At 44.1% G+C, this 13,693-nt stretch overlaps 1 protein-coding gene across 2 annotated transcripts in view; it reads right to left on the minus strand.

Moving 5' to 3' along the window:
- POC1B (POC1 centriolar protein B) overlaps positions 1-13,693 on the minus strand; it is a 96,238-nt gene that overhangs the window by 59,147 nt on the left and 23,398 nt on the right. For both annotated transcript variants that reach the window (XM_043562016.1, XM_043562017.1), the window contains exon 4: positions 10,397-10,576. In XM_043562016.1, the coding sequence (XP_043417951.1) occupies positions 10,397-10,576 (180 nt within the window). The remainder of the gene's footprint in view (positions 1-10,396; positions 10,577-13,693) is intronic.

The raw sequence follows: 13,693 nt of genomic DNA on the forward strand, positions 1-13,693 counted from the left end.
TTGTGAATTGTGAGAGGCAGATAACACATACAAGGTGAACACCAAACTTATCCCAGATTTCTACCCGGGAGTATTTTCCAAACCATGGCACAAAGACATAGAGCCCAAGGAGACAGCAGCAGTCCAACTGAGCAGAGGAAACAAAAATCAGAATGCAGAACTGGGCTAAAGGGCTGGAAGTTTGAAGACAGGGTGTGAGAGAGGAGCTATGAAGAGCAGAAACCAAAAAAAATCTGCCTCTGAAGCCCCTTGAGTTTGGTCAAAAACAAAGCTGCTAATGCTCTGGGCAAAAAGGCTTGGCAGAGAACAACCACTGGAGACTATGAGCTGAACAAAGATGCCCGAGGTTACATAGAACTGAGAGATGTTCAAGTTCTGGGCAGATTTTGCGGAATGCTTCAAACATTTGGTGGCAGCTCCAGAAAGGCCACTAGTACTATAGCCCAAGTGTCAAGGCTACTCTAAAACAGTCTAAATCCAAACCTCAAGAGAATCTAGTTGAGCCATCAAAGAGTTAACTGCTTACCAGAACAAAACTCAACACTTTTTAGAGATGATAGAGTACTTTATGTTCTCAAACACTTAGCAATGTTTGGGCACACAATTTTATTTTATTATTATTTTTTTAATATGAAATTTATTGTCAAATTGGTCTCCATACAACACCCAGTGTTCCTCCCAACAAGTGGGCACACAATTTTTAAAAAATCACAAGACATACAAAGAAGCAGAGAATCTTGACCTAGATAGGACATAGATGTTAGAATTAGCAGACAAGAACTTTAAACAATTATTATAAATATGTTTAGGATTTAAAGGAAATGATGGACATAATGAACAAACAAATGAGGAATCTCATCAGAGAAATGGGTAAGCTTACAGTAGATTAGACATTGCTGGAACAGAAACACCAGGGAAGCTAAAGATAGGCCAATAGAAACTATACAAACTGAAGCGCAAAGAGAAAAAAAATTTGAGAAAATAAGCAAAGCCTCAAAAAACTATGGGATGATATCAAAATTCAACATATGTGAATTTGGAATCCCAGAAAAAGATGAGAAAGAAATGAGGGCAGAAAGATATATGAAGAATAAACAAAAATTTACCAAATGTGATAAAAATATCAATCCTTATATCCACATAGTTCCATAAACCATGAGAAAAATATACAAAACCATAGGTAGGCTCATTACAGTCAGATTGCTATTAAAAAAAAAGGTGCATTACATATAGGAGAATAACAATAAAAATGACTGCTGCCTTCACATGAAAAAAAAAAAAGAAAAAATGCAAAGCAGAAGACAATGAAAGGACATCCCCTAAGTCCTAAAAGAAAAAGTATCCACTAAATTAGAATTCTACATCTCAGCAAAAATATCATTTAAAAAGGATAAACAGGGCATATCAAAAATAGCTATTTCTCATACAAATGATTGTATAAGAATTTTTGGAAAAACTTTTATCATGTTTCTTGTCTGATTCCAAAGGGCCCATGATTGCCCTTTTTTGTAGTGTTTAGTTTCCATATATGAATAAAACTTCATATTAAAAAAAAAAGAAAAAAGGATAAACAGGAGTGCCTGGGTGGCTCAATTGAGGGTCCAACTCTTTTTTTTTTTTTTTTTTAATTTTTTTTTTCAACGTTTATTCATTTTTTGGGGGGGGCAGAGAGAGACAGAGCATGAATGGGGGAGGGGCAGAGGGAGAGGGAGACACAGAATCGGAAACAGGCTCCAGGCTCTGAGCCATCAGCCCAGAGCCTGACGCGGGGCTCGAACTCACTGACTGCGAGATCGTGACCTGGCTGAAGTCGGACGCTTAACCGACTGCGCCACCCAGGCGCCCCTAGGGTCCAACTCTTGATTTCAGCTCAGGTCACAATCTCACAGTTTTGAGATCAAGTCCCACATCAGGCTCTGTATTGGGCATGGAGCCTGCTTAAGAGCATTTCTCTCCCTAACTTGTGCCTTCCCTCTCTCTCAAGATAAGATAAGGTAAGGTAAATCAAAATGGATACACAAAAAGAGAGAATTCATCACCAGGAAACCCACACTACAAGAAATAGTACCTGAAGTTTTTTAGGTTGAAGGGAAATGATACCAGGTGGAAACTTGGATCTAGTTTAAAGAGCACTGGAAAAGTATATGAGGGCAAATATAAAGACTTTTTTGTTTCTTATTTAAAAGAAATGAATTGCAAGCTCATACCATATACAGATGTAAAACTGTTAAGAATTGGGAAATTGGAGATAAATTTTTCTAAGTTCTGACATTAGAACTTTTCTAAGTTCTAATATTATATATAAAACTGCACAAATTAATTCAAAAGTAGACTGTGATATATTAAGGATGTAGACTGTAACTCCTAGAGGTTACCACTAAACAAAAACCCAAGACAAAGAATAAAGCTAAAAAGCCCAAAGAGGAGATAAAATGGGATACTAAGAAATAAGCAATCCAAAAGAAAGGGAGAAAGAAATAAACAAATGGGACAAATAGAAAACACAGAGTAAGATGGTAGACTTAAAACTAAGCATAGGAAGAGTTACATAAATATAAATGGGTTAAGCTCTCCAATTAAAAGGCAGAGATTTTCAGACCCAAGTATTTAGAAATAAAGTTACCCTCTGATAGTTAAATACATGAAGTACAGCCAATGGATAAATAGTAGCTACTTGTAGTGGCAACCCCAAACACTGTGTGCAAATGTGCGAAATGACTTGGGAACACAACCTAATTGGTGACTCCAGTAAATCTGTAGAAAGAAAAAAAAAATGGAATATGAGGGAGTTAATAGCTGACATGAACTGACACTTTATATTCATTCACTTTAATTTTCACGAAGACTGTATGAGGAAGGTACCTCTTTGTACCCATTTTATAGGAGAGCAGACCAAGCAAGGCTCGGAGAGATTGAGGCGTGTTCCCAGGATCACATGCGAGGGAGCTGTACTACAGGGCACTGCCTCTTTGCTGAATCCAATCAACTGTACTGCAGCACTTGTTACCAGAGAGGAAGCACCCAGCAACCGCCAGAGGCAAGAGTTCTCAGTGTGTCTCCTGCTTGGCCTGGGGGAGGGGGCACACGACCAGCTGATCATGCAGTTTCCTTGGCAGGTGTGTGCATGTGGCAGAGATGGCCCCATTGCTCTATTCAAACCTGAGAAAACTGTCCATCAAGATTTTGTTTTTTCAACAAACTTTCTTGCTTTCATTCCAGGGCCCATCGAGCTCTTGTTCTGACTCTGTCAGTGAAGGAGGAAGGCCCTGACTGAGACAGACAAACATTCTAGTCCCTTTGAAAGTTAGTGTTGTTGTCATAAATAAATAAATTGGCATCTGGCTTATGTTTCAGACCCTCCTAAGTTTATTAAGCATGACTCAGTGCCCCCTGAGCATTCTCACCTCTGAGTAGAAAGTGAAAATGGGCCTTCAGAACTTTGGAAGAAAGTCCTGAACTGGGCTGACCCTAGCAAGGCTAAGTTCTCACAGGAAGCTGCACAAACACTGCAGACTGTCAGCTGGCCTGAGTGGGCCTGAGTGGTCAGTTGGGCCCTCTCAATGCTCCTGTTGTCTAACTACAGTAGCATGAGCCAAGGAAAAAAAGATTACAATAAACACATGAGGAAGAATCTCTAAACACGTTGTAGAGCACACACACGGAAAGTTGCCAAGAAGATGAAATCCTTACCCATTCGATTTAACCAAATTATTTATCAAAGAACATTCCTCCAGAGAGACCTCGGAAGAGTTTCACATGAATCACTGATGCCCAACAGTAAGAAAAGAACTGATAAAAACAAAAGAACAGAACCACAAGGCACCAGAGAGATAAAGGCATTCCATTAAGAGTAGGCAAGCTCAGTACAAAATTGTCAATCTGAATAGGGATCGGCCGAAACGGAACAGTGAAGCCCCATAAACATTCTCCTTCGTAACATGCATGTACAGTCCTCCTACATTCGATATTAAAAATCCACAGAAATGACTCTTCCTTGAAGAAGCCCCTGGAAAACTCCTACCAAAACTACCTGCACACCCCTCACTGATTCATTCAACCCACATTTTTGCACAACTCCTCTGAGACTTCCCCACCCCATCATGACACTGCAGTGCTTCTCACACCGTCTGACTCTGCCTCACACCCGCCTCATCAGCTCCCTCCCTTCAGAGTCACCTGAGCAGGGATGTCTTCCCTGAGCCATGTGTAAAGGAGCACCTGCCAACCCCATCACTCTCTACCTTGTGACTCCACGGTATTTTCCTGCAGGGCACATATCACTAGTACATTTTTTAATTGTCTATCTCCCTTTGGTAGAAGGAGCTCCACGAGACCGGGAGTTTTCTTTTGCTTTCTATGGTATCTACAGAATTTCGAACAGGGCCTGTCAAGAGAATACAATCTGAACAAAATACTTACAATTCAAAGTCTAATAGGGAAGAGAGGCCTAAGCAGACAGGACCTCATAAGCAAGACAATTCAGTGGCATAGAGGACTCGTAATAAGTAGGGCCTGGGAGAACCTTAAACACTTCCTGGAAGGAGAGCTGCAGAGCCGCATGGGGAAAGGGGTGGTGGATTCGGGGGCATGCCAGGCACAGCGGGCAGCACTTGGAAAAGGCACAGAACACAGCAGAGCATCACACACAGGAGCTCAGTATAGCTGCAAGAAGGGGATGGGGAAGGGGACAAAGACAAAGTTGTGACAGGAAGGCAGAGCAGACAAGCCAGGGCAAGGAGTCACCAATAGCTTTAACCTGAGGAACAGTACAACCAGATTTGCATTTCACAAAGGTCTCTTTGGAGGCGGCAGGGCGGTGGGGGGGGGGGGGGGGGGGGCAGAATGGGGCAAATCTGAAGTTAGGAAGACCATTTAGGAGGTTACTGCAAAAGTGTCTACGAGAGCCCCTGATGCTAAAACTAAGACTGTGGCACTGGGGGTGAAGATAAAACAGATGTCTTGAGTGCACATCACTGGATGTGAGAATAACCCCCACTTTTCCCAAACTCTGTTCTGCTATCAAATCTTACAGAAAGTGCCTCTTAAAAAAAAGTGAGAGAGGGGTGCCTGGATGCTCAGTCGGTTAAGTGCCCGACTTCGGCTCAGGTCACGATCTCACAGTTCGTGAGTTTGCGCCCCGCGTCACACTCTGTGCTGACAGCTCAGAGCCTGGAGCCTGCTTCGGATTCTGTGTCTCCCTCTCTCCCTGCCCCTTCTCTGCTCACACTCTGTCTCTCTTTCTCTCTCTCAAAAATAAATAAACATTAAAAAAAATTTTTTTAAGTGAGAGAATTTTTAAGGCTCATTTCTCACACACACACACACACACACACACGTACACACACAAACACATGTTAATAAAACCAGGTATAACTGTATCCAGAAACCATACCATGTAATCAGATAGCAATTCTTTCTTTCTCAAGCTCACAGCTCTGCTGTCCCCTGAATCAGCACCACTCTCAGGTCAACTGTTAGCCAACGGTGTCCCTCAGTAACCACAGGTTTCAATAAGCCCAAGGGGTGCCTGGCTGGCTCAGTCGGAAGAATACGAGACTCCTGATCTCAGGGTCATGAGTTCGAGCCCCATATGGGGTGTAGAGATTATTAAAATAAATAAATAAACTAAAAAAAAAAGAAGAAGCTTAAAGTAGCAATCTCAGGGGAAAGGCCTGCTGTTCTAACAAGACTCACTAACTCCTGTAGGAGGGAGATGCCCTGTTCTGGATGGCAAGCCTGAGCTGAATGCCCTCTTCTGGGACTGGAGATCAGGCCACACCAGTACCTATACACATACAGAGGGACTGTAGGGGAGGGCTCAGGGAAAGCTTAGGGAATGCTTGGGCACCGTCACCAGAAAACAGAACAGATGCTAAGCAGACAGAAGTGCAGGGTTCCACCACTGTCTTCTCCTCTCTAATTGATGAGAGGTTTAAAACCAAATGTTGGGCCCTTCCCCAGTTCCTAAGTCTCTCCCTAATGTTACTCAGCGGGAGGTAGGGCAGGCTTGTGGCGTCACACAGTCCTGAACACGATATTTCTCATCCTCACAACAGTCCAGCTGAGAAGCCTCGTTACCCTCACCTCCCGCTGAGGCTGAGAACCATGGACTAACTCGCCCGAGGGTAACGATGTGGCAGGCATGTGAATCCTGACCTATCTCACGCCAACCATCTAAAGCAGTCATGCTGTGGGTTGTAAGAGCATTTTACAAAGAGCTCAGGAACGATCATGCTTCTTCCCAATCCCAAGCCCTCCAGTGTCTCCGTGTTACTTGGAGGATGAAGTCCAAAGTCTTTTCAAAACACCCATGGCCCTGAGCCTTCCCCACCTTTCCTCTCCCTCATCCCACTTTACTTCCTGTGCCAGGCAACAGCTGAAAATTTAACATTCCCAGAGCACAAAACATTTTCCCAGGCCACAGAGCTTACTCCTGCTCCTTCCCTCTGTGAGTGGCAGGCCACCAGTCCCCATCTGACGAGACGGCTGCAAGCCTCTTCTTCTCCTGTCCGTCCCTCGGTGCTGGGCCTGCAATGTCCTCCTTGGTGTTTCCTCACACAAGTCCAGTTCAATGCCCCACTGCCCTTACCCCTTGTGCATCATCTTCCCATAGGAGACATCATTTTATACTTATTTTGTATGTGTTTTGTTTCCATTGAACCATAAAACAGAAAAGCTCCTTGAGGCTAAGACTGCAGTTCTCATTTCTACCTACTTGGCACGCAGCACAGATATGTGGTACAAAGCAGGAACAAAAAAAAACCCAAAACAAAAAAGAATAAAAACTTTGAAGGACTGACCAAAAAAAAAAATAAAAGGAATATTTTGAAGACCAAAATTTTATATTATTGGTGACCTTTTCAACCTTTTATACATTCCTCTGCCTTACAGTAGCAATACCTTTTCTTAGGCATTTTCAAAAAACATTTATTTATTTTTATGTTAAATGTTTAAAAAACATTTATTTTAAAAAACTGGAGAGCGCAAGCAGGGGAGGGGCATAGAGGATCCTAAGCAGACTCTGCACTGACAGTCTGAGAGCAGTGAGTCCGAAGGGGGTGGGGTGGGGTGGGGTGGGGTGGGGCTCAAACTCACAAACCGGGAGATCATGACCTGAGCTGAAGTCAGACGCTCAATCCACTGAGCCACCCAGGCGCCCCTTCTTTAGCATTTATATTATACATACATGCTTCGGTACAAGGACAAGGAATAAAATATCTCCTAGAATCTTCTACAGGAAAAATTTTCTCTTATCTGAACAACTTGTCGGGATTCCTTTTTGTTTAAAAACATGAAGACATGTCAGCCACTGCAGGAAACTCAGGCTAAACCTGCCAAATTTGCACTACCCAAGGTGACACGGTTCTACATAGAAATGTCTCTTCATTCCCTCTAGTTGTATGGCATTTTTTTTTTAATTTTTTTTTTCAACGTTTATTTTTGGGACAGAGAGAGACAGAGCATGAACAGGGGAGGGGCAGAGAGAGAGAGAGAGGGAGACACAGAATCGGAAACAGGCTCCAGGCTCTGAGCCATCAGCCCAGAGCCCGATGCAGGGCTCGAACCCACGGACCGTGAGATCATGACCTGGCTGAAGTCGGACGCTCAACCGACTGCGCCACCCAGGCGCCCCTAGTTGTATGGCATTTATTATAAACCACCTTAAATTATTTCAGGAAGAAAACAGACACATAGGGACCCACTGGATAAATAATGGCTCTCATTCAATGGTTTTGCTTTTGATGAGCCACCTGATAAAGGTAACAAAAACCAGTGTCTTTGCCAAACATCTCCAGAGTCAGTCCTAGTGGGGGCTAAATAATGACTCCCAGTACTTGGCCTAGCTTTTTGTGCCTCTGTCTGTTCTCTGGGATTGATCCACTAGATGATAGATCTCTGTGTACATCACTTAATACATAAATACAAGTGATCTGACCAGCCTCTTGGGACCTTCACATATGTCACCTCCTTAGGTGGGAAAAAATTATCAACTCAAGTTATATAATAGCTTTAAAAACAAAACAATATTGAGATGTCCAATGAGGATGAGGATGATGGTTAAGATTTGTCTAGTGATTACTCCATGGGAGGCATGATTCTAAATGCTTTATGTGTATGTACTCATTTAAATACCATGACAACTTGTGTGGCAGGTTACTATTATCATCAGCTTAATTTTACAGGTAAGAAAACTAAGGCACTGAGAAGTTAGGTAATTTTCCCAAAGGTCACACAGCTGGTAAGTGCTGGGGCTGGAATTTTAACCTATATATTTAGGTCCCAGGTCCATGTTCTTGACCACACAGCTATAAAGCATATATAGAAATAATACTTTCTGTATTTCTTTTGGCCAGAGTCAAAAGTAGCTGACAACTCTAGAAGAAAAAAACTATTGGCTAAAAGTAGAACCTTTTGTCTTCTTCTTAGACTCACTACCATAGATTATAATCAACACCTGAACAATAATGTCCCACTAAGAGCATGATGACAGCAGCACGGGGTAGAAGGCAAGACAGAGCAAGGCTCCCACTACCACTCCACCACGTCAGAGCTGAAGATGCCTGGCACATTGTTTCATATTTCATACAGTGTGCACACGGTCGGCTGGCTGCAGCCTGCACAGATTTCCCCCCAGGGACCACGTCGATGCCAGCCCCCTTCTTTTAAGAGCTGTCCTCTCTGTCCACCACCAGAACACATGGTTGGTATGCCCTCTCACCCCTCAGACTGGGATGACTGGTCTCTGTCAGGTGCCTGGCTAACCTGTGACAACCACAATATCTTACTCCCTGGTGAAGGGATGGGCACGGGATCCAAGCTGAGAGTTGCCCATCGTTCTTTTCTAACTGGAGGTAGGAGCTTTTCCTGTCCAGTCGCAGAGCTATGAGGACTTCGGCTCAGAGCTGGCAGTGACCTCACCACCAGAGCCGGCATGTAGACAGTCTCTCTCGAGGCCTGCAGCCCCTGGTTTTCTACTCCAAGGTCACCAAACATCAGCCAATTAACAACTTGGAGAGGAGAGAAATAATTTCTTTGGGCTTCTATCACTTTCAAATAGACAAGTTCTAACTTTAACTCTGAAACTCACTTCCTTCAGCTGCAAAACAGGGGAAAAAAACAATACCCCTAAAAAAAAATTTTTTTAAACAATAATAATAAAAAAACCCCACACCATAGCCCTACTCTCCCAGGGCAGTTCTGATAGGGAATTATTTTAAGTACTTAGGCGGTGTCTCTTGGAAATAGAAAGGGCTCCATGGCTGTTAGTGACATTGTAACACAATAGTACTTGTCCCAATAGATTGCCAGATTGTGGAGTCACTCTTAGTTCCTCCTTCCCTGTCACATCCAATGTGACAGCAAGTATGTTGGTTGTATCTGCAAATGGCAGGTGGAATCCGACCACTTCTCAAAATCTCCACTGCCAACACCCTGGTCCAAGCTGGATTTGAGCTACTGCACACAGCCTCCTAACGACATCCCCTGCTTCTGCCCTGACTTTGACAGCTTTTCTCCGCACAGCAGTCGGAACCATCGCATTAAAATGTTAGTCAGAGGGGCGCCTGGGTGGCTCAGTCAGTTAAGCGGCCGACTTCAGCTCAGGTCACAATCTCACAGTCTGTGAGTTCGAGCCCCGCATTGGGCTCTGGGCTGATGGCTCAGAGCCTGGAGCCTGCTTCCGATTCTGTCTCTCCGTCTCTCTCTGCCCCTCCCCCATTCATGCTCTGTCTCTCTCTGTCTCAAAAATAAAAAACGTTAAAAAAAAAAACAAAAAAAAAAAACATAAAATGTTAGTCAGAGAGATGCACATGCTCCAGTGGCATCTCCTGTCGCTCAGAACATCCGTCAGCTGTTCCCGACCCAGCTGCAGCCTCCCTCCCCGGCGCTCCTGTTGCTTCCCCACACTCTCCTCCACACCAGCCTCCTTGCCGGTCTTCAAACAGCCACCAGCTCCCACCCCAGGGCTTCTGTACTGGTTTCCTCTGAGACAGGCCTTTCCCAAACACATGCAAGCCTCACCCCCTGCCCTCTGTTAGATCTTTGCTTAAAGGCCACCTTGTCTTTGCGAGGCGGTTGCTGTTTAAAATTGCAGCCCTCTTCCAATCCAGCTGTTTTTTTCTCCACGGCACTTACCACCATCTGACCTACTGTCTCATTTTCCTACCTGTTTATTATCTAGCTCCCCTTTCTAGAATGGAAGTTCATGACAGTAGGGGGTTTTGACTGTTTTGCTTACTATTATTCCCAGCACATGGCAGGCACATGACAAATACTTGCTGAATGAAAGAATGAATGAATTTGTCCTTGATCCCCTTTTCTGGGAGTTGGGAGGTAAACACAGACCGTAGCAGGAAAAAGAAAATGCAGAAATCTCATTAGGAAACTTCACACTTACTTGGCACAGCGTACCCAGTGGGTATGTCGGTACAAGGAATACAAGAAACGCTGGCGATACATGTTCCATACTTTGATAGATTTGTCTTCAGAAGCTGTAGCTAGAAACTGGCCATCGGCTGAAAAGTCTATACTTCGAACTGGAGCTGTATGAGCTTTAAATTCAGAGGATTTTCCTCTCCTGGAAATAAACAGTGTAATATTTATAAAACTTGATTTAGGTATAATCAATATCTAATCAGTATACAGTCTTTGAAACATTTAAAACAGTTTAACTCCTGTAAAAGAACTGATGAAAGTATGAGAAGTTTCTTCATCAACCCTCTTTATAGCTAGTTTTATTCACTGAAGTCACAACTGATACTTAACAAGAAAAGACCCTCATGGTCCCACCCAGAAATGCACTTGCTGTTTTTGTTTTAATTAGAAGCTACAGAAACAATATTCTGGACAAATCTCTACCATGAATTTCAAGTTCCTGTTGTTCCTCTAGAAATAGCAGTAAACAGTTTAAGGAACCTGCAACCTAGAAAAGCTAAGATCAATTCAGTGAACTGCTCCAAGGAAGTGTTTTCAAACTGGGGTCACGTGGAAGTTGTGTGACCTGGCAGTCTGGGCTGGGAAGGAAGAGACATCCCCTCTGCCATTTCCCCCTTTACAGAATGTCTCTAGGTAATCTCACTCTCTGACTCACTGGAGTTTCCACCTACCAGCAATGAGAACTCAGGCCCCTGGGGCATATCCGAGGCCTTGCTCACCCAGGGCCCAATCTTACACCCACAAGCAAAACAAAGGACAAATGGTAACAACTGTATTCCAATTCTCAATACTTTGAAATTTCAGCTGCTGCTTTTTTTTTTTTTTTCCCTTGGCTAGGATGGGAAAAGGAGAATAGGAAAGAAAAGATGGAGAAAATAATGTGTGGCATTTAAGGAGAAACACCAGAAAAAAAAAAAAAAAGCAAAAATAGTCAGGGGCAGGCTAGCAGACACCCTGGAGTTCAAAGGTGGCATCTGGGAAATACTACTTGTGTCAGGACTCCAAAGTTCCCCCAGATACTTCACTTTACACTACATCCAGACTTAGCAATTTTTTTCTCCATTCAGAAAGTTGTATTTATACATAACTGTTTGAAACACATCAGGCAACAGAATTCGCAGAGCCTGGAAATCATACTCAACCACTCCCCCTTCTCCTCCCACATCCAATAGGTCGACAAAACCGATTTAGTGATAGAAATACTGCTATCACTTGCCAGATATCCTTTCAATTCTTCCTCTTCCACATCAGCTCTGCTTACATTCAGATAGATACACCCTATGTATCCTTTACCTAGATTTTTGCGAAAGCCTCTTAACTGGTCTCCCTGCTCTAATCGTTTATCCCCTCCAGTCACCTACATACTATTCTTAGTCCCTCGCTAAAAGCATATTCTAAGCATGTAAATCTCAGTGTAAATGTGTCACAGGCTACCTTCCAAGAAAAGGTACAGTGACCAAGTTCTTCCACAAGGCATCCGGCTGTTACACTGGACTTTGGACTCAGAACAGTCCCGGAGCTTCAAACACACCTCTGGCTTTGCACTTCCTGCTTTTTCTCACCCTGGATTACTTCCCCCACCCTAACCTCCTTGAGCAACCCAGGCAGGCTTAATTGCTCCTTATCTGCTACATCTATTTTGCTTATTACATTATACAGTACTTAAAAAAAAAATAGACATCTTTCCCTTCTATTAAGCTGTGAGTTTTTTTGAGGACAGGAATGATGATTTATTTATCCCTATAAGACCAGCACCAAACATTAAAAAAATTAATTAATTCTAAAAAGGGGGGTGGGTGGGGAACCTGGGTGGCTCAGTCGGTTGGGTGGCCGACTTCAGCTCAGGTCATGATCTCACCACTGGTGGGTTCGAGCCCCTCACGGGGCTCTGTGCTAACAGTTCAGAGCCTAGAGCCTGCTTCAGATTCTGTGTCTCCCTCTCTCTCTGTTCCTCTCCCTCTCCCTCTCTCTCTCTCTCTCTCTCTCTCAAAAATGAATAAACATTAAAAAAATTTTTTTTAGGGGTGCCTGGGTAGCTCAGTCGGTTGAGCATCTGACTTCAGCTCAGGTCATGATCTCACAGCTCATGTGTCCGAGCCCTGCGTCAGGCTCTGTGCTGACAGCTCGGAGCCTGGAGCCTGCTTCGGATTCTGTGTCTCCCTCTCTCTCTGCCCTTAACCCACTTGCATTCTGTCTCTGTCTCTCTCAAAAATAAATAAACATTAAAAAAATTTTTTTTAAAAGATCAGCCCCTAGCACAATATCAGGCATATAAAAAAAGCTAGATACATTCCACTGGGGAGAGTCACTACTTAAAGGTTCCTAGATCCATCCTGGCTTATCCCTCCACTGGTCTGTAGAAGGCAAAAGTGACCTGGTAATAAGTCTCCATCACCTGATATATATTACTCCAGGAAAAACAAAAATTGATATTTAAAGAAAAGGGATGGAGCATTCAGAGCCTGGTTCAGTGAGGTTTCAAGGGGAAGTTCTAGGAGTAGCAGTTAGGAGGAGAGTTTGGCCTAGAGAAAACAAAGACAAGACTGGCATCTGCTGTGACTGGGAAGCCAGGGGACAGTCCACACTCCAGCAACCTATCCTGCTTGCCTTCTTTCTCAGGGGTTTTCTTCTCGGCTACAGCCTAGTCCAACCCCTGGATCCGGTCTCAACCGGATATAAAAACCCACGACAGGAGTGCCTTGTGTTTGTTGTGCAGCTGTTTAACTGGTTAGCAGTTCCCCACCTTGCCTTGACATTGGCTCTCTGCCTCCCACAAACTTGCCTTCGCTTTCAGCCCAAGTTCTCTGGACTGCCCACTGTGACGAACTCCAGGCCGGAACTGCTTCCACGCTTGCTCCTACTATTCCTCCTCAGCCTGCCAGTCACCAGCCGTAATGTCTGCACATACAGCTGCCAGCATCCCTCTCATCCCTGTACACACACTGCCCGCCCCCACCTCCCAGGAGGTAGATTCTACCGCTTTCTCCTCCTTCTGAATCTGGGCTGGCTGTGGCTTACTTTGGCCAATAACATGAGGCAGAAGTGACCCCGTGGAAGTTTCCGACCTAGACCTTCAAAGGGCCTAGCAGCTTCCATTTTTACTGTCCTAGAACCCGGCTGGCACATGGTCAGAAGTCCTTATCCTGCTGGAGAGAGGCCACTGGAAGACAGGATGCCCCAGCCAATAACCAGCACCAGGCCCCAGGTACATGAGTGAGGTGCTTAATAAGCTGCATGAGTAAGGCCAACATCAAATGGG

The sequence above is a fragment of the Prionailurus bengalensis genome, chromosome B4, assembly GCF_016509475.1.
Source record: "Prionailurus bengalensis isolate Pbe53 chromosome B4, Fcat_Pben_1.1_paternal_pri, whole genome shotgun sequence".
Classification (NCBI taxonomy): domain Eukaryota; kingdom Metazoa; phylum Chordata; class Mammalia; order Carnivora; family Felidae; genus Prionailurus; species Prionailurus bengalensis.